Raw genomic sequence first — 21482 nt, forward strand, 5'->3', positions numbered from 1 at the left:
TAAAACTGGGTACGGACACAGAGTAAGGACAGCATCATCCACTATGTTAATGCCCTCACTGGTCAAATGAAACTCTTGAACTGAGTTCACACATGACAATTACTTACTTTGGGTGAGGTACTGGAAAGAGTCTGAGAATTTATATTCGTATTTTGATCAGTCTTCAGCAGAGGATGGATGAATGATCAGCCGAAAAATTTGAAACATATACAAATCTAGAAGTACTTACTGCCTTCCTTCCTCTGAGCTTTAATTTCCACCAGCTCTCCTTTGGGGATATCTAACATGAGCAGCACTGCTTCTTCACGGGTGAGATTTTGGAAGTTGACATTGTTCACCTACTCAGGGAAAAGAAAAACAATGGTTGAGCTTTGCAGTGAGAACTGACATTTTCAACTTTGTTCTGTAATTGCAGAGCAAAGTGTCTATGGGCCACTTCTCATGAGTGAACCAGTGATTGTTTGTAGGCTCGGGGCTGCAATGAAATCACAAACAAATCCAACCTTGTTCTCACTTGACATCAATTTGTGCCCTTTCAACAAGAATTGCTGAATGGTAATAATGAGCGGTAACACAACAAGCCAGACGCAGCACCTCCACTGCAAAACTCATCCAAGATGCAGCTTTTCCAATCCGCACAGATCAATATTACATGGTTATCTATTAACTGATGGGGAGTGTTGTTACCTTTTGCTGAAATTCCACACGTGTTCAGTGCATTGCTCTCTCTTTATGGTGACAAACTAAATTGTACAAACAGCCACTCTTACAGGCAGCGGCACATGGGAGTGAGCAGGAACATCTACTCTCTGGTCTTAGACATATTGTCTATTGTCTAGTGTCTATTTTATCACATCAAAGGTCAATGTCACTGCATCAACCTTAGTGAGAAATCTGGCTCTCTCGCACTGATACAGAATAGTAAAATGTTCAGTTCAAAATTAACTCAGAAACTGTGCCAGTGCTTTTTTCTCTTTCATGATCAAAAATGTTCCTCCTGGTATACTGTGATATTTCTCTTTTCCAAGAAACTATGCTGTTCCCTTTTAAACCAATCTTTGCTTCCTATTTCAGCAACAATTAGTTTAGGATTCCGCATTCTAACTGATTAATGGAATCTATTCTAATCCCATTTACTGCCTCTTTCCTGAATCCTTTTGTATTCTTCCTTTATGAACACTTACATCAGAACATAGAACATAGAACAGTACAGCACAGAACAGGCCCTTCAGCCCACGATGTTGTGCCGACCACTGATCCTCATGTATGCACCCTTACATTTCTGTGACCATATGCATGTCCAGGAGTCTCTTAAGTGTCCCCAATGACCCTGCCTCCACAACTGCTACTGGCAACACATTCCATGCTCTCACAACTCTCTGTGTAAAGAACCCGCCTCTGACATCCCCTCTATACTTTCCTCCAACCAGCTTAAAACTATGACCCTTCGTGTTAGTCATCTCTGCCCTGGGAAATAGTCTTTGGCTATCAACTCTATCTATGCCTCTCATTACCTTTTATACCTCAATTAGGTCCCCTCTCCTCCTCCTTTTCTCCAATGAAAAAAGTCCGAGCTCAGTCAACCCCTCTTCATAAAATAAGCCCTCCAGTCCAGGCAGCATCCTGGTAAATCTCCTCTGAACCCTCTCCAAAGCATCCACATCTTTCCTATAATAGGGCGACCAGAACTGGACGCAGTATTCCAAGTGCGGTCTAACCAAAGTTTTATAGAGCTGCAACAAGATCTCACGACTCTTAAACTCAATCCCCCTGTTAATGAAAGCCAAAACACCATATGCTTTCTTAACAACCCTGTCCACTTGGGTGGCCATTTTAAGGGATCTATGTACCTGCACCCCAAGATCCCTCTGTTACTCCACACTGCCAAGAATCCTATCCTTAATCTTGTACTCAGCTTTCAAATTCGACCTTCCAAAATGCATCACCTCGCATTTATCCAGGTTGAACTCCATATGCCACCTCTCAGCCCATCTCTGCATCCTGTCAATGTCCCGCTGCAGCCTACAACAGCCCTCTATACTGTTAACGACACCTCCAACCTTTGTGTCATCTGCAAACTTGCTGACCCATCCTTAAATCCCCTCATCCAAGTCATTAATAAAAATTACAAACAATAGAGGCCCAAGGACAGAGCCCTGTGGAACACCACTCACCACTGACTTCCAGGCAGAATATTTTCCTTCTACTACCACTCGCTGTTTTCTGTTGGCCAGCCAATTCTGTATCCAGACAGCTATGTTCCCCTGAATCCCATTCCTCCTGACCTTCTGAATGAGCCTACCATGGGGAACCTTATCAAATGCCTTGCTGAAGTCCATATACACCACATCCACAGCTCGAACCTCATCAGCTTTTCTAGTCACATCCTCAAAGAACTCGATAAGGTTTGTGAGGCATGACCTGCCCCTCACAAAGCCGTGTTGACTGTATTTAATCAAGCCATGCTCTTCCAGATGGTCATAAATCCTATCCCTCAGAATCCTTTCTAACATCTTGCAGACGACAGACATGAGACTGACTGGTCTGTAATTGCCGGGGATTTCCCTATTTCCTTTCTTGAAGAGAGGGATTACATTTGCCTCTCTCCAGTCCTCAGGTATGACTCCAGTGGAGATCGAGGATGAAAAGATTTTCGCAAGTGGTTAAGCAATTGCATTTCTCATTTCCCAAAGCAGCCGAGGACAAATCTGGTTCCGGCCTGGCGACTTGTCAATCTTAATGTTTGACAAAATTTTTAGCACACCAGCTTCCTCCATCTCTATCCATTTCAGCATGCACACCTGCTCTTCAAAGGTTTCATTCACTACAAAGTTCATTTCTTTCGTAAAGACAGAAGCAAAAAACTCATTTAGGGCTTCCCCTACCTCCTCAGACTCCACAAACAAATTCCCTATGCTATCCTTGATTGGCGCTACTCTTTCTTTGACCATTCTCTTATTCCTCACATAAGTGTAAAATGCCTTTGTGTTCTCCCTAATCCTTTCTGCCAAGTCTTTCTCGTGCCCCCTCCTGGCTCTCCTCAGACCATTTTTAAGCTCCTTCCTCGCCTGCCTGTAATCCTGTAGAGCTGAGCTTGACCCTAGCTTCCTTCACCTTATGTAGGCTACCTTTTTCCTTTTGACGAGAAGCTCCACTGCTCTTGTCATCCAAGGTTCCTTTATCTTACCACTTCTTGCCTGTCTCAGAGGGACATATTTATTCATCACTTGCAACAAGTATTTCTTAAACAGTCTCCACATGTTTATAGTGCCTTTACCATGGAACAATTGCTCCCAATCCATGCTTCCTAACTCATGTCTAATCGCATCATAGTTTCCTCTTCCCCAATTAAATATCCTCCCCTTTTGCCTAATCCTCTCCTTCTCCATAGCTATGTAGAATGTGAGGCAGTTGTGGTCACTATCATCAAAATGCTCTTCCACCACAAGATCTGATACCTGCCCCGGCTCGTTTCCAAGCACTAAGTCTAGAATGGCCTCTCCCCTTGTTGGCCTGTCAACGTACTGAGTTAGGAAACCCTCCTGAACACACCTTACAAAAACAGCTCCACTCAAATCTTCTGCTCGAAGGAGGTTCCAATCAATATTGGGAAAGTTAAAGTCACCCATTACAACAACCATACTACGTCCACACTTTTCCAAAATCTGCCGACCTATGCTTTCTTCCATCTCCCTGCTGCTATTGGGGGGGCCTGTAGTAAACCCCTAAAGAGGTGACTGCTCCCTTACTGTTCCTAATTTCCATCCATACTGACTCGGTAGGCAGATCTTCCTCGACAATGGAAGCTTCTGTAGCTGTGATACCCTCTCTGATTAGTAGTGCTACACCCCCTCCTCTTTTCCCCCCTCCCTATTCTTTTTAAATGCTCTAAACCCTGGAACATCTAGCAACCATTCCTGCCACTGAGAAACCCATGTCTCTGTTATGGCCACAACATCATAGCACCAGGTACTGATCCATGCTCTAAGTTCTTCACTTTTATTCCTGATACTCCTTGCGTTAAAGCAAACACACTTTAACTGATACCTTGGTTCCTTGCCAGGAAAATCCTTCCCACTAGCTGGTCTATCTCTTGCTATTGCCTCATCTGCATCAACTCTCACCTCCGGTATACAGCTCAGGTTCCCACCCCCCTGCCATACTAGTTTAAACCCTCTCTAACTACTCGAGCAAACCTTCCACCCAGGACATTGGTCCCCTTCCAGTTCAGATGCAACCCGTCCTTCTTGTACAGGTCCCACCTTCCCCAAAAGGCATCCCAATTATCTACATATCTGAAGCCCTCCCTCCTACACCAGCTGCGCAGCCACGTATTAAGCTGTGCCCGCTCCCTGTTCCTCACCTCGCTATCTCGTGGCACCGGTAGTAAACTAGAGAACACTACTCTGTTCGTCCTGCTTTGCAGCTTCCATCCTAACTCCCTGAAATCACTTTTTATATCCTCAATCCTTTTTCTGGCTATATCATTAGTGCCAATATGTAACAAGATTCCTGGCTGTTCGCCCTCCCCTTTTAGAACCTTACACACCCGATTGGAGACGTCCCGGACCCTGGCACCAGGGAGGCAACATACCTTCCAGGAATCTCGATCCTGACCACAAAATCTCCTGTCGATTCCCCTAACTGTCGAGTCCCCTACCACGAGTACTTTTCTATTCTGCCCTCTTCCCTTCTTTGCCACAGTGTCAGGCTCAGTGCCAGAGAACTGACTGCTATGGCTTTCCTCTGGTAGGTCATCCCCCCCAGCAGTATCCAAAACAGTATACTTATTGCTGAGGGGAATGTCCACAGGGGATCTCTGCACTGTCTGTCTGTCCCCTTTCCTCCCCCTAACTGTAACCCATTTATCCTTGTCCTGAGCCTTAGGAGTGACCAACTCCTGGTAACTCCTCTCAATTACCCCCTCAGCCTCCCGAATGATCCATAGTTCATCCAGCTCCAGCTCCAATTCCCTAATACGGTTTTCAAGGAGCTGGAGTTGGGTGCACTTCCCACAGATGTAGCCAGCGAAGACGTGTGCCATGTCTTCCATTGTTCTAAATTGTATTTTAGTTTCCTCTGTAATAGGTTTTTGGTAAATTACTCCACATTTTAACATCCCTTTGTGACAAAAATAAATCTATAATTTCTCCTTTTATCCTGTGATCATCCGGATTTTGTGCCTCTTGTTGAGAGTTGCCTTTGTCCTTGCTTGGACATCTTTCCGATGATCCAATTTCAATGAACACCTATTGTGGGGGTAGATATTTTTTCAATAACCTGCTCAGCCATGTTCTTATACACCTCTGGCGCAAATGGGACTTGAACCTGGGCCTCAGTAGGTGGTTGTGGGTGAAAGTGGACCCCTTACGACCTTTACCCAGATAAATTCTTCACATTAATAAGCCAAATATTCATGTTAAAAAGTCCATAAAATAATGGCAAGAGAGGTTTTGGAATGTCAATACTAATAAATTAGAGTTGAGCATTCAGTTACCTGCAGAATCTGGTCTCCTTTTTGGATTCCCTGTCTGGCTGCAGGGCTTTCATCGAGAACTCGAGATACGAATATTCCAACATCATTGCCTCCAGCTAACTGCAGGCCAACACTGGCATCCTTGACAAACCTTGCCACTTTCATGTCTGGACTGTAGCTAAATATTGATATACATGGTTATTTAGTTAGTGAGCACATATTAGGGACTAAACTGAATAGACCCAAAAACAAGCATGGAACTTGTAACGTGTGATTATCCCATGTCCTTTTAATTGGATGCAAGCATCACAGGAATTTCATGCTGTCTGCTCTGAGTTGGTCATTAACTACAAGCATCAGCAAGGGGCCAAACTTGTTGCTTGCTAGCATGATGTAAAGCTAGCGTCTACTACCATAAGTCTCACTTTTACATCTTATGGGAGATGCTTGCTAAAGGTGTTAACATCAATTGTGTATACAACAAGGAGTAATAGTTGATTAGGGAGAAGAGAGTTTCAGGATACTTTAGCCTACAGGAGACCAAAGTTTATTTAATTCATGACATTATGTTTACAGTTTTTTACTTTCAGATCATCAACAGATCTGCTGATAAATTTACATTGTGGGACAACATACTTTTTTCCCCTCTCCCCTAATAGCCCTGGTCATCCTCTAGTACAGTCCTGCGGTAATACATGTTTCTTCAGCAAATCTGCTTAAGCGCAATTGAAGAATTTAGACCATTATTTGTAGAATGCAAGTTTTCCTTACCTATATTAGCTATAACCCGATTTTGGTCCCATTAATTTAAAATCGTGCTACTGCGTGATTTTTTTTATAACGCGAGGTTGCACAAGTACAGAACTATCATGCTGTATCAGAACCGACTGTATCTTGTGCAAATGGCCTTTCATCATGCTCCAGGCTACAACTAGCAACAAGAATGCAACAGGATACTGAATGGCCTTGAGACTGTGTCCCAAGCACCAGTCAGCACCTTGTGGAGAGGAGAAGAGGAGATAACAGGTGAATGAGTTAGATTCTGTTGTTCCCTCGGCTAAATATGTAAGTCAACTTGCAGTCATGCAGATATTGCACATTGCCCTTAGCTAATTTGGCCTCATAGTCTATTGGCACTTACCCAACATTATATTCATCCTGTGGCCTTGTGTTTGAAGTCTTTATAGGAGCAGCATATGTTCGCTCCTCAACAACTGCATCTGGAAAAGTAAAGTCAAAGAATTACAGTGAGAAGCGACCTTCAAGAAATGAAGAAAACAAAATTCCTACACAATCAGCTGCTCACTGCACTGTAAAACTCTTGACTACACTATTTGATCCAGCCACTCACTTCATGAAGATAAAATGTTTTTTCAGCGGAGCAATTTGGGAGTAGCTGTGGATTCTCATATTGTTTCATGAATGTTGACTTTGGTATGGTGGGTAAGATCAGCCTGGATTTTGGTCTTGATTCTATTCTGGCTATTTTTACTGCAGTTACCTGGAGGGCCATGGAGACAAGATTAGGTTTGACTTTGTGTTCTCAGCTGCTGGGTTTGGACAGCTTGGTTACTCTAGCTCTCCAAGCTCACACATGATCACTGAGCTGAGACTACACAGGGCTGCTGAGAAACTGTAATTCATCAGAGATGCAGTACCTTCAGTTGAGAAATGAAATTAATGAAACAAGTGGTGACTTTACATATATTTGAAGAAAATGTATTCTATGATAGGTGTGACTGATGGAGCTGAGGTATTTGATCTCTATGCAGCAAGATTCAGGTTCCCCATTTCTGCCAGTGATATATGAACAGAGAACTTACAACAAAGAAACAGGATGTTAGTTGGAGCAGCTCATGTTAACTTTCCCACTCTGCACAACCAAACAATTCAAATAACATTCACACAGCATGTTCCCAGACATCTTCAGCCTCCTTTCCAATCTCAACTTGAATGTTACAGCAGCTATTGTCTCAATCACTAACTCCTGTAATGAATTCCTTATCTTCACAATTCTCTGTCCTTTTTCTTACCTTCCATTTTGAAATCTCCTCAATCTTCAGCCCCTTGATTTTGCATTTCTTGACAATTAGAACTGATAAATATAAGTGGTCAAATAAAGTAGTAGTAGAATTAATGCAAGTTGCATTAGAGCTAATATTTGAGTTGCTGATTCTGGAGTTTACTAAAAGCAGGGCTAAATTTTCCCTTCCAGGGCACAGTGGGCTTAGAAGAGGGAAGTCTCAAGTAAACAGAGCAGAGCTGTGACTTCTTCCTGATGCATTCCTAATGACTGGGTAATTTCAGGAATGGCTGCCTATTCCATGAAGGCGGGAAGTCAATTTGCACATTTAAGGCTCCAAATAGGAGTGATCCAGGGGCTCAGTGGCATTTGTCCAAGAGCAGAGTAGTACTCCCATCACATGTGGAAGCCTTATGCTTAAAGCTATTGTGCAATCTCAATTGTGGCAGTGTGCATTTCTGTGTGTGTGTGAGAGAGATAGAGTGAATGAGTGCAAGAGATACACTATCCTCTTACTGTTCAGTGGTGTTAATCATTTCATTCATTTTTGTAGTGATTGTTACGAGGTCAGCCAATTGCATCTCACAGAATATGAGTTCCCTGACTGGGGCTGTTAATCGGTCTAATCAGGGAGTCTTGGTTAACAGATATAAGCAGGACTGTCAGAGGTTCTGTTCACTCTGGGAGCTGGCTATGAGGAAGCCAGACCAGGGTCAAGTACTATACATGTGTAAATAAAGGATGACAGGATACCTGTCTCTGTGGAGTTATTTGATTTTTATGACCGTCATTTGTGACCAAGATGAGCAATTTCCTCAAGTCCACCTATGTCATAAGCAGCACCACTTTTGACTTTTTGACTTTCCATGATGGGTGGCTTCCTGAGAACCCTACCAATTTGGGAATGGCTCATTGTCCTCAATTGGACAGCAAATGTGGAAATTTCAAATCAGGAGGTCAACTCTGGAAAATAACTTTGTTAATCAGCTTCTCAGCCATTGTGGGCTAGGGACCCTCATTTCCCCTCTAGGCTGGCGCCCACAGCTCACAGGAAATTCAAGCTGTGTGTCTTCCGATCACGGAGCGAACGGCACCATCTAATTTACTGTAGAACACTGGACCCTGCCATGGCTACTGTCAGCAGCAGAGCTGTCAGTTAAATGATTATTAAAAGTAATTCATAAACAATAAATTGCTAAACTAAATGCACTCATTGCTGTGAAGTATGGCTGTGAAGATCAATCAGTAAGCACCAAAATAGTTGAACTGACTTTCAACTGAGATTTTGCACTAGAAATGGACTGATTCTCACTGCTACTCACCATGAGGGGGTTTGGAGGCTGTAGGTCTGACCTCTAACTCTGACACTGGTTTTGTGTTTGGCTTCAAGCTGGAAAAGAAGTGAGAATCCTTATCAGCATCAACCAAGCCTTGAACATAAAGCAAAATAAATGGATTGGTTTACAGCACCAATTTAATCCAGGATATCCATCACAAGAAAATTAAACATTGATCATATGTATACACTATTCTCTTTGTGCACTATTTCAATATAGGAGTTAATTCACTTTAAATGGGCTAATGCTTAAGGCATGAAAGCAAACAAACTATGTCCAGACCTGTTAAGGATTTGTTTATTATTCTTCACGGATTTGTTATTGACATTGTTATCTCTCAACCAGTTTGGGTTTTAAAGGTTTAACCCACAAGGCTGTGGGGCACATGATAATGGACAATGAAATGAATTTGCTTCTGGCAGGGTACTTTACCTATTGCAACAACGCTTACCTTATCTCTGAAACTGGGTGTGCATATCCTGGACTGGAGAATCCAACAGACATTGATTACAGCCAACTATTATAATAAACTATTTTTTATCAGTTGGACTGTGGACTTGAAAATATGAAGTTTTAAATAGGGACTGTTGTAAAAGATGTTGCAGTTTTTAAAAATAAAATGAGTTATTGGAATTCATTGTGTGTCATATCTACAATATTGCTTTATTCAAGCACTTGGGGTAGATATTAAACATCTTGGCTCTGAGAGTATCCAGGTGCAGTTTAGTCCAATAATAGAGTTTTGATTGATTTTTCAACCACCAGGGCCAATTACAGGCACTCAGGAGAACTCAGCATTGTACAGTTACTTGATTAATTCCTGGATATTTAACCTGGATTCAGGAGTGGATGTGGATAATATAGCTGAAACATCCAGCTGGTGAAGGAGAAAATATCTTTGTGAGTGGTGAGGTAAAAGAACATTCCAAGTCATCAGTGACACTTTCTCTCTCTGCAAATTCTTTTCTTGAAAAGCAAATGGAAAAGAACTTTGAAAGACACTAATAGGGCAAATCTTCAACAAGTGATTGTAAAGTTGAGAATTGGCATGTCTACAATCCCACATCCTACTCAGTCTATCAAAAGGAACCAGAGGGGAACTGAAGGGAAATGTCTCATTGACAACTGTAATCCAGACTATTGCCTGAACTATGCTTTACTGATATCATTTTTTGTTGCTTCCTCACCCAAAATATTTGTGTCTTGTCTCTTTCGTGTGTCAGTATGTGTACACTTCTTTTTTAACAAATGGGTAGAGTTAGTGAATTAATACTTTGTTTTTATTCAATAGCAGACAAGAAACACAATCTGTTTGCAATAAATAATTGCTTTCTTGTTAAGTACAGAAACCTAATGATATTTTCTTTTATCCTAGGCTCATCAGTCAGGTATATTGGATAGTTAAATTGAATCTTTTCCATTTTGTGACACTCCGGTAATAGTAGGGATTGATTTCCAGTGCACTACCTTATTAAGTCGTGCCAATATTACACACAAACATTATATTACAAGGAATAGCATACTTTCAACAGCTTGCAAATAATCACGTGATCTCTGAGGTAAGATGGAGTGTGAGATGTTTACACCCTAGCTCATATACTTTGATACAATGATGACATTATGAGCATGCTTCTGAATGGTATACTGACCACAAATCATGGCACAGCAGATATTGGATTCTTAGCCTTTGGTTTCTTGGTTGAAGATATGGTAACCACGGTATCAGTATTTAAAGGAATCTAACTAGAAGTTAAAAACACTGGCCTTAGTACTTGACAAAGCGGCCTTCATGTCAGTTTCTGCACTTTGTAAATTGGCCTCTCCATTACTGTGCTCAGTAAAAAGATTACCTTCCATTGCTCTTCATTGTGTTGCGAGGATCCCCCACAGTATGCTTTGGCCAATTCTCAATTGGTGAATCTGTACGTTCAGGCTCAATGTCTGAATATTCTATACAGAAAAATACAGATCATCAGAATGATTTGAGAAATGAAGCTTTATTCCACATCTGTTTTGAAAAAATTAACCCATTTTTGTCTCTTATGACAACAGTCATCACCAATGGGATTGGGACAGGTAATGTGGTTGTTAACTGGAAGTTTCAAAAGAGAAAGTTGGACATCAAAAGCCTGCTTTAAAAGTTTTCAGCTCTGTCTTGCAAAGGAGTTAGCTGCAACCAAGTGAATATTAGAACTCAAACCCCTAATTTAAAACCACAAACACCATCATCAATACCTAATTGCGTCCTGGTCCATTTGCAGATGGCGATACTATGGATTTTCAGCATTGGAAAGAGATTGCACTGGAAATTACTGTCGTGATATTAGCCAATGATTATTGATTTTTGTCTCTACTGGCTGTTTTAGTGGAGTTCTTGGCGAAAGTCAGCACAAACCCTGGAGTCACGGAGTAAACAGACATTAACATTGTTTTTCAATAGCTGTACCAATCTTCTGCAAACGTTACAGTGGGAGATTGGTGTAACCTTTTGAAAGTTATATCACACAGTATTTACCATGCTGTCCATGCAGTAAGCTTATTATTGCAAGGTTAATGTGTGTTTCAGTGTTGTAGGGTGGAATCTTGTTGAAGTGATGTGCATCCTGTGAAACCTCATCACTCCTACATTACCCTCTGGTGATCTGGGTTACTCCACTATTCTGGGACTCTGCAGCCTGTCCTTCCAGCAGGAGCTGTGGCCTTGCAAGTGGTGGTACTGAGCACAAGTGTTGGTGGTCTCTGATTGGCTGGCACCTCTCAGTAGGTGAGACCTCCCCTCCTGGGGAAGTTGCTCCATTTTCCTCGTCATTGAACCTTCCTGCACAGATATCTCACCAGTTCCCCAGCCAACAGGCAATAGCCCTGATGCTTCAATGAGATTGACCAGTCCCACCTCAAGAAGGGTCAGGCTAGTTGCAGCTGTTTGACACCTTGTATGAAGACAAGCCACCTCCAGCAAGGTTAATATCAGTAGCAATGCGATGAGGCCCTTAAATAGTGATTAATTGGCCACTTTAGGGCCCCAAATGGTAGTGGAATGGAAGAATCAGCCAAAGGCTGTTCCACCCTGAACTTCATTCTGATGGAGGGAGGGTTCATGTCCACACTGCTGGCCCAACCAAATCCCTTCCCACCTGCAGACTTGTCACTAGCAAGAGCAAAAACTTCAGCCAAGAGGATGTGAAATGGGGACAAATCAAAAGGCAACAGAATTCCCCTGAGATTCTGGTAATTGAAGAATTAAAGTCAGAATCTCATAATATTGTTTTGTAGTTTGGCCACTTACCTTCCAAGCTGTTTTCCTCACTGTCCATCAGTTCAGGAACATTGATCAGAAACTGTTCATTATCTCGTAGGACCACCAACCTCAGCTCCCCCTCTGACTTCTCAATTAGTGTCCTTGTATCTTCCAATGATATATTCTCAGTTACTACACCATTAATCTAGACAAAGGAAATGATCCATCACCATCACTTCTTCCAACATTTGTCCATTAGAAACATAAAGATACTTAAAATAAGCTATTCTCGCCCTTTTAAATCAATCTCAACATAACCTACCAACTATATCACATAATCCTTCATACCTTCATGATCAAGAGATGTTTCTTAATTTTGAATGGAATGTGTGTAGAAACAGAATGTAGGAGCAGGAGTAGGCCATTTGGCTCTTCAAGCCTTCTCCACCATTCAGCACAATCACGGCTGATCCTCTATCTCAATACCATATTTCCACTTTCCCTCCATACTCCTTAATGCCTTTAAAAATGTACGCACCTCTTTTTTGGTCGTATCGAGTGAACTGGCCGTCACAGTCGAGTGGTAGTAACTCCACATGTTGACCACACTGTGAAAGGAAAAAGGAATTTCCCCATGTCAGTCCTAAATGGCCTACTCTGTATTCTGAGGCTGGGATAGCCCTGGCTCAAGACTCCACAACCAGGGGATCCATTTATTCTGTGTCCAGGCTGTCTAGTTCTGCTAGAATTTTGTATGTTTTAGTCAGGTCCCTCTAATTCTTCTAAACTCTAATGAATATAGGCTTAGTTAAAACAATTTCTCTCAGCCTGTCATCTCTGGTATCAGTCTAATGAAACTTACCTACATTCCCTCTATGACAAATATATCCACTTTATAGAATGGAGACCAAAACTGCACATAATACTCCAGGTGCAGTCTCACCAAGGCTCTGTATAACTGCTGTAAGACATTCCTACTTCAAATCCTTTTGCAACGAAGGCCACCATACAACTATGCCTTCCTAACTGCTTGTTGCACTTCCCTGTTAACTTTCATTGACTGGTGTATGAGGATGCTTGGATGCCTTTGGACATCTGCATTTCCCGATATATTACCATTAATCAAAAAGCTTTTCCCATCTATTTTCCACACCAAAGTGAAAATAAACTTTTAATTGAAACAATTATCCACATTGTACTGCATTTGCCATGTTTTTTTCCCACACACAATGTTGTTGGCAGCATTTGTTGACCATTTCTAATCCTCCTTGAACTGAATGACTTTCTCAGCCATTTCAGAGGGAAGTTGAAAATCAACCACACTGGGTCCAGAATTGCACATAGACTAGATCAGGTAAGGATGACCTGATTTCCTTCCCTAAAGAGCATAGTGACAATCAATGATAGCTGATACAGTCACCACCAGCTGCTGTAGTGGGATTTAAATGTGTCCCAGAGAATCAGCCCTGGATGTCTGGATTACTAGCCCTGTGACGGCACCATTAAGCAACCATCTCCTAACTTCTTCTTCATCCTATTGATATGTTCCACTGGGAATGCTTTCCCTGCTCATGAATTCCCAAAATGATCACTGTTTTCCCTTAAACTTATTTAATTTTCCATTTTGCATTTCTCATAGTTAAACTCATTCCCTGATTTTTATTTGTCATTGTTCTAGCAAGTTGAGAAGAAATCAAGGTGGATTATTTAAATCAAGGTGGCTGACCTTGGAGGAACCCATGTGGGAGACCTCACAGCACGGGAACAGGTAAGTGCATAGGCTTTAAGTGTAACCTTGCTGTAAATCTACAATAGTGAGTAGAGTGGGTTCTTTCTTGATTACATGTTTTATTGAGATCTATCTCTTGATTAAATTTTTAAAATATAAACCAAAAGCATTAAGTTAGCCTGCAGCAGTGTTTATTTTAGAGCAATAAGTCAGGGTTATTTTCTGGGTCTGTAGATTGTGAAGGAGCAATGATGGCCTTTAGTAGAGTGATGTGCTCTTCCTGTCAGATGTGGGAGTTTAGGGAGAGTTTCCATGTGACTGATGATTATGTCTGAGGGAAGTGTCTTTGGTTGTGAATCCTATCAGATTGTATGGATCAGTTGGAGTGGCAGTTAGAGGCAATAAGGAATTTACAGGAGCCAGGGGTATGATAGATGGCAGTCATAGGAAGGGAAAAAAGCCACAGATACAGTAAGGTAGATGGGTTAACTGCAGGAAAGATAGGAGAGGGAGGCAGGTAGTGCAGGAGTCTCCTGTCGCTATCCCCATTTCAAATAAGTATGTTGTTTTGGAAAATGTAGGGGGTGATGGACTCTCAGGGGAATGTAACACAAACAGCCAAGTTTCTGGTACCGAGACTGACTCTAATGTAACAAGGGATACATCAGGTTCCAAGCGATCAATTGTGATAGGGGACTCTCTAGTCAGAGGCACAGACAGATGTTTCTGTGGCCAGCAGTGAAAAGTCAGAATGGCGTGTTACCTTGTTGGTGCCAGGATCAACGATATCTCGGAGAAGGTGCAGAATGTTCTCAAAGGGGAGAGTGACCAGTAGAAGGTCATTGCACACATTGGAACAAGGACATAAGAAGGAAAAATGATGAGATTCGGAAGGGAGGATATGGAAAGTTAGGCAGGAATTTAAAAAGATGGTCCTTGATGGTATTCACATCTGGATTACTGCCAGTGCTACGAGCTAGTGAGGATAAGAATAAGAGTTTAGCACAGGTGAATACGTGGCTGAGGAGCTGGTGCAGGGGAGAAGGGTTCACATTTTCGGATCATTGGAATCTCTTCTGGGGTAGTGCAGGAGTTTCTTGTGCTATCCCCATTTCAAACAGTATGCTGTTTTGGAAAATGGAGGGGGTGATGGCACAAGTGGACGGCTTGGACCTGAATTGAAAAGGGACTGATATACTGGCAGGGAGATTGGCCAGAGTTGCTCTGGAGGGTGGGGGTGGGGGGTTCAGGAGAAACTGGGGGTTGTGTGGAGATGGTGGGACCCAGAGAAATAGTGAGGAAAGAGATCACTCTGAGACTGGTACGGTTGGGAAAAGGAGGAAAAGGAGTGAGTCAAACAGTCAGGGCCGGCAGGAACAAAGCAGAGAACAAGGTAGGACTGATAAATTAAACTGCATTATTTCAATGCAAGAGGCCTAACAGGGAAGGCAGATAAACTCAGAGCATGGGTAGGAACATGTGACTGGGATATCATTGCAATTACAGAAACATGGCTCAGGGATGGACAGGACTGGCAGCTTAATGTTCCAGGATACAAATATTACAGGAAGGCTAGAAAGGGGGCAGGAAAGGCAGGGGAGTAATGTTTTTGATAAGGGATAGCATTACTGCTGTACTTAGGGAAGATATTCCAGGAATACATCCAGGGAAGTTATTTGAGTGGAACTGAGAAATAAGAGAGGGATGGTTAGTTCGCTGCTCCTTGGATGCTGTCTAAACTGCTGTGTTCTTCCAGCACCACTAATCCAGAATCTGGTTTCCAGCATCTGCAGTCATTGTTTTTACCTTGTATTAAAGATCTCCCAATAATCAGCAGGAAATTGAGAAATAAATTTGTAAGGAGATCTCAGTTATCTGTAAGAATAATAGGGTGGTTATGGTGGGGGATTATAACTTTCCAAACATAGATTGGGACTGCCATAATGTTAAGAGGGTTTAGATGGAGAGGAACTTGTTAAGTGTGCACAAGAAAACTTTCTGATTCAACACGTGGATGTACCTACTAGAGAAAGTACAAAATTTGACATTCTCTTGGGAAATAAGGCAGGGCAGATGACTGAGGTGTCAGTGGGAGAGCACTTTAGGGCCAGCAACTATAATACTATTAGTTTTAAAGTGGTGTTGGAATAGGATGGACAGAATCCAAAAGTTGAAGTTCTAAATTAGAGGAAGGCTGATTTTAACAGTATTAGGCAAGAACTTTCAAAAGTTGACTGGGGGTGAATGTTTGCAGGGAAAGAGACAGCTGGAAAATGAGAAGCCTTCAAAAATGAGATAACGAGAGTGCAGAGACAGTGTATTCCTATCAGGGTGAAAGGAAAGGCTGGTAGGTGTATGGAATGCTGGATGACTAGAGAAATTGATGTTTGGTTAAGAGAAAGGAAGCGTATGCCAGGTATAGACAACAGAGATCGAGTGAATCCTCAGAAGAGTTTAAAGGCAGTAGGAGTATAGTTAAGAGGGATATCAGGAGGGCAAAAATGTGACATGAGATAGCTTTGAAAATAGGGTTATGGAGAATCCAGAGAAATTCTATAAAAACATTACGGACAAAAGGGTAACTAGGGAGTGAATAGGGCCCCTCAAAGATCAGCAAAGCAGCCCATGTATGAAACTGCAAGAGATGGAGGTGACACTAAATGAGTACTTTGCATCAGTATTTACTATGGAGAAGGACATGGAAGATATAGAATGTGGGGAAATTGATGGTGACATCTTGAAAAATGTCCATATTACAGAGGAGGAGGTGCTGTCTGTCTTAAAACGCATAAAGGTGGATAAATCCCCAGGACCTGATTAGATGTATCCTAGAACTCTGTGGGAAGCTAGGGAAGTGTTTGCTGGGCCCCTTGCTGAGATATGTGGATCATTGATAGTCACAGGTGAGGTGCCAGAAGACTGAAGTTTGGCTAATGGGATGCCACTGGTTAAGAAAGGTGGTAAGGAGAAGCCAGACTACTACAGACTGATGTGGTTGACATTGCTGGTGGGCAAATTGTTGGAGGGAATCCTGAGGGACAAAATTTACATGTATTCAGAAAGGCAAGGACTGATAGGGATAGTCAACATGGCTTTGTGTGTGTGGGAGATCATGTCTCATGAATTTGATTGAATTTTTTGAGGAAGTAACAAAGAGGATTGATGAGGGTAGAGCGGTGGATGTGATCGACATGGATTTCAGTAAGGCATTCAACAAAGTCCCTCATGGTAGACTGGTTAGTAAGATTAGATCACACGGAATACAGGGAGAACTAGCTATTTGGATACAGAACTGGACCGAAGATAGAAGGCAGAGGGTGATGGTGGAGGGTTGCCTTTCAGACTGGAAGCCTGTGACCAGCAGTCTGACACAAGGATCGGTGCTGGGTATACTGCTTTTCATCCTTTATATAAATGGTTTGAATGTGAACCATAGAAGGTATACTTTGGAAGTTTGCAGATGACACCAAAATTGGAGGTGTAGTGGACAGCAAAGAAGTCTACCTCAGAGTATAATGGGATCTTGATCAGAAGGGCCGATGGGCTGAGGAGTGGTAGATGGAGTTTAATTTAGATAAATGCGAGGTGCTGCATTTTGAGAAAGCAAATCTTAGCAGGACTTCTTTATTTAATGGAAAGATCCTAGGAAGTGTTGCTGAACAAAGACCTTGGAGTACAGGTTCATAGCTCCTTGAAAGTGGAGTCGCAAGTAGGTAGGATAGTGAAGAAGGCATTTGGTATGCTTTCCTTTATTGGTCAGAGTATTGAGTACAGGAGTTGGGAGGTCATGTTGCAGCTGTACAGGACATTGGTTAGGCCACTGCTGGAATATTGGAATATCGGAGAGATGTTGTGAAACTTGAAAGGGTTCAGAAAAGATTTACAAGGATGTAGCCAGGGTTGGAGGATTTGAGCTATAGGGAGAAGTTGAATAGGCTATTTTTCCTGGAGGGTCAGAGGCTGAGGGGTGACCTTATAGAAGTTCATAAAATCATGGATAGGATAAATAGACAAAGTCTTTTCCCTGGGGTGGGCGAGTCCAGAACTAGAGGGCATAGGTTTAGCATGAGAGGGGAAAGATATAAAAGAGACCTAAAGGGCAACTTTTTCATGCAGAAGGTGGTACGACTTTGGCATGAGCAGCCAGAGGGTTTCATAGAGGCTGGTACAATTACAGCATTTAAAAGGCATCTACATGGGTATATGAATACGAAGGGTTTGGAGGGATATGGGCCAAATGCTGGCAAATAGGACTAGATTGAGTTGGGATAGCTGGTCAGCATGGATAAGTTGGACCAAAGATGCTGTACATCTCTATCACTCTCTGACTCTGCTGCATTGGTTGAACACACTGGGAAATGATTGGATTGCGATATTAAGGATTTGGACCAACCGATTCTAACTATCTGTTCCCCTTTTCATCTATTAGGAATCTGTTCACTTAACATAGCTGCACTTTACAATTTATTCATGGAAAATATGTGGTAGTTTTAAGCTAAACTGGGTGTTCAACATCATCAGACAATGGCTCTCCAGGATTGTTCACACATTGCTAGTGGGCACCTGTGCCTTCAGGTCAAGGAATTCACACTACAGCATCATAGTTTTGTCTTCAACCCTTTCTTCCTGTGATTCTCAGGTTCAAGCACCTTGTGAACATTGCATCCCATTGATTATGTGCCATCCATTCATCACTTCTAAACGGGCTACCTACCCAACTGGAGATCTGCAAATATAACCTCTTATCTTCAATAATTAGTTGCTCCAAGGCATTTGATAATAGATATTTTACCTTTAGTATAATGTCTCCCTCCTTTAAGACTCCTTCCTTTGAAGCAAGGCCATCCGATGACATATGTTTAATGAAAATTTGACTGCCCAACCTCAAGCCATATTCTGTGAGAAAAAATGGCACACAAAGGTAGTTAGGAATTCACCTGTTATACTGTTCTGAAATGCTTACAATGCAAGACTTTAATCTTATCTCTCTGCTACCTTGCTCTGGGTTAAGTTGGGCACATGCAGTTTAATTATTCCTTCGGAGAGTTCATTAAGGGCAAAATGATAGGTCAGCAACACAAATGTATAACTTCACAGCAGGTAGCTGAGAAAAGCCCACTCAGATATGTTAGCTTATAAGGTGTAAAACTTATTAAAACTTTAGAAACCCCCCAGTGATGCTAGGGACAAAGGGGGACTGGTTAGCTCAGTTGGCTAGATGGCTAGTTTGCAATGCAGAGTGATGCCAATATTGTGGATTCAATTCCCACATCCCAGTTAAGGTTAGCATGAAGGACTCTCCTTCTCAACCACTCCCCTTACCTGAGGCACAGTGCCCCTCAGGTTAAGTCACCACTGTCATATCTTTCTAATGATCAAGCAGCCCTATGGTCCACTAAGACCAACAACTTTACCTTAGGGATAAAGATGATAGCCTCCCAAAGGCACAGTGAAAAGTAAGACTCTTTAATGAGTACTTTATTCAGTAGTTTATAAAAGAAAAAAATGTTGACAAATGGGAAGAAAATGTCAAGAAGGAGATGATGCGATAGATTTGCTTACAACAGATAAGTGGCTTGGTCCACAAAATTTGCTTCTCCAGTTGGCAATGTGGCAGCCATATTTAAAGTAGAGTCTAAGAACATTCCTGGAAACTACATGCCAGTCATTTTAACATCAGTGATGGCAAGATGTTAGTGACAATAGGGAAATTCTTAATAGGCACTTGGAAAGATCTGAGTTAATTAATTCAATATTTGACATTACACACACAAATATGAAATTAGCTTCTCAGAGGCTGTTTAGCAGCAAGTATATACTTAGTATGCCATTAAAAATCCAGTACACTGAACAAGATGTAACTTTTTTTAACAATAAGACAAACAGGTGACAGTGGACAGGGTGAAACTGGTGAAAAAAATCTTGAGCTGTCCCTAAAAATATATTCAAATGCACTTCACCAGTGAATCGGAGGACAATGGGTATAAGAGAAACAGAACTTAACTCACTGCCTGTCACATCAGTACTGTCATGCACTTTTACAGAAGAATGATAATGTAAGTATCATCTGTGCTCACAAGCTGGAGGTAAACACACAACATTACTAAAGCAGATCTCCATGCCCTCTTCTGGAAGATTAAAGGCAGGAGGCACATTTGAGTGTGGACTTAAATTGTGGTATCTAAATGCAATGTCACCCACCTGGGGCCAATACCCTCACACCAAAATGGAGACAATACTACAAGGCCAAATAAGATAACAGACTGGGTACTCTCTCCATGGCTTCATTGTCCACTCTGAGTATCAACCATCGGTTGTTTAATTGAATTGAATTGTACATTTTATATAAATACAAGCAGTAGAGACTGTAAGCCAAAGCTTGCACAATGATCCTTCACAAGGGAGACTGGTTAAGTGCAGCTCTAACCTGGAGGAATAAGTTTACAGAGAAATGAAGGCCTAGATTTTACTGCAGTATTGATTGTAAAAATGTCAGTGTTTGTCATTATTACTCCATTGAAATTGGCAGCAATGTTGGGTATCCACACTTGTTCAATGCAACATGGAAGTCAAGTAGTTTCTGTCAGGGATTCCACGCTCTTCTAAAGGATCAATGCCTTAGCTCTCCCAGTTAAAAATCACACAACACCAGGTTATAGTCCAACAGGTTTAATTGGAAGCACACTAGCTTTCGGAGCGACGCTCCTTCATCAGGTGATTGTGGAGGGCTCGATCGTAACACAGAATTTATAGCAAAAATTTGCAGTCTTTTGTAACTGAAATTATACATTGAAGAATTGATTGTCTGTTAAGCCTTTCATCTGTTAGAATACAGTGATAGTTTCACTTCTTTCATGCGAAAATCACAAAACCCTTTTTTTTAAAGTTGCATTCTCGGGTTAGCTGTTAACAATGGTGATAGCTAGACAATATGTTGAAGGTGTTAGCCCCCTGTGTTCTCTGTCTATGACCTGATGTTTAGATTGATTCCAATCTAAAAAGTGAGATAACAGAGTTTTACATAAATTCATGCAGTTTTTGAGCTCAGAGTTCTACATGAATGTATGTGGTTTTTGAGCAAAGTGCAATGTAACTCTGAAAGTACCAAAAAAATTCACCACACAAAATATATGTGTGCATGTGGGTCTTTGTCTGTCTGTGTGTGTGTCTGTCTGGGGTGGGGGTTGTGAGTGTGAGAAAGTCTGTGGAAGGCATCTTGAAACCTATTGTACAGGGGATCCCCAGCTTCTGTCGCGACACTACGGTTTTCTTACAGAAACTCAGCACTCATGGACCAGTCGAACTGGAAACATTCCTCGTCACAATGGACGTTTCCGCACTCTACACCAGCATCCCCCACAAGGATGGCATCGTAGCAACAGCCTCAGTACTCAACACCAACGACTGCCAGTCTCCAAACACCATCCTACAACTCATCCACTTTATCCTCGATCATAACGTCTTCACCTTTGACAACCAATTCTTCATCCAGACACACGGAATGGGGACCAAATTTGCACCCCAATATGCCAACATCTTTATGCACAGGTTCGAACAAGATTTCTTCTCTGCGCAGGATCTCCAACTGACATTGTACACCAGGTATATTGATGACATTTTCTTCCTCTGGACCCATGGCGAGGAGTCACTGATAAAACTACACAGTGACATCAACAAGT

At 41.9% G+C, this 21482-nt stretch overlaps 1 protein-coding gene across 2 annotated transcripts in view; it reads right to left on the reverse strand.

The window, feature by feature from the left end:
* LOC122565244 (tight junction protein ZO-3-like) overlaps nucleotides 1-21482 on the reverse strand; it is a 95573-nt gene that overhangs the window by 23817 nt on the left and 50274 nt on the right. For both annotated transcript variants that reach the window (XM_043721012.2, XM_087976104.1), the window contains exons 6-12: nucleotides 18596-18699; nucleotides 12123-12279; nucleotides 10687-10786; nucleotides 8822-8889; nucleotides 6618-6696; nucleotides 5498-5654; nucleotides 230-338 (exon numbers count right to left, since the gene is read on the reverse strand). In XM_043721012.2, the coding sequence (XP_043576947.2) occupies nucleotides 230-338; nucleotides 5498-5654; nucleotides 6618-6696; nucleotides 8822-8889; nucleotides 10687-10786; nucleotides 12123-12279; nucleotides 18596-18699 (774 nt within the window). The remainder of the gene's footprint in view (nucleotides 1-229; nucleotides 339-5497; nucleotides 5655-6617; nucleotides 6697-8821; nucleotides 8890-10686; nucleotides 10787-12122; nucleotides 12280-18595; nucleotides 18700-21482) is intronic.

Source organism: Chiloscyllium plagiosum, unplaced genomic scaffold (genome assembly GCF_037043375.1).
Source record: "Chiloscyllium plagiosum isolate Xiang-an unplaced genomic scaffold, Cpla_swu_hap1 HiC_scaffold_28, whole genome shotgun sequence".
Classification (NCBI taxonomy): Eukaryota; Metazoa; Chordata; class Chondrichthyes; order Orectolobiformes; family Hemiscylliidae; genus Chiloscyllium; species Chiloscyllium plagiosum.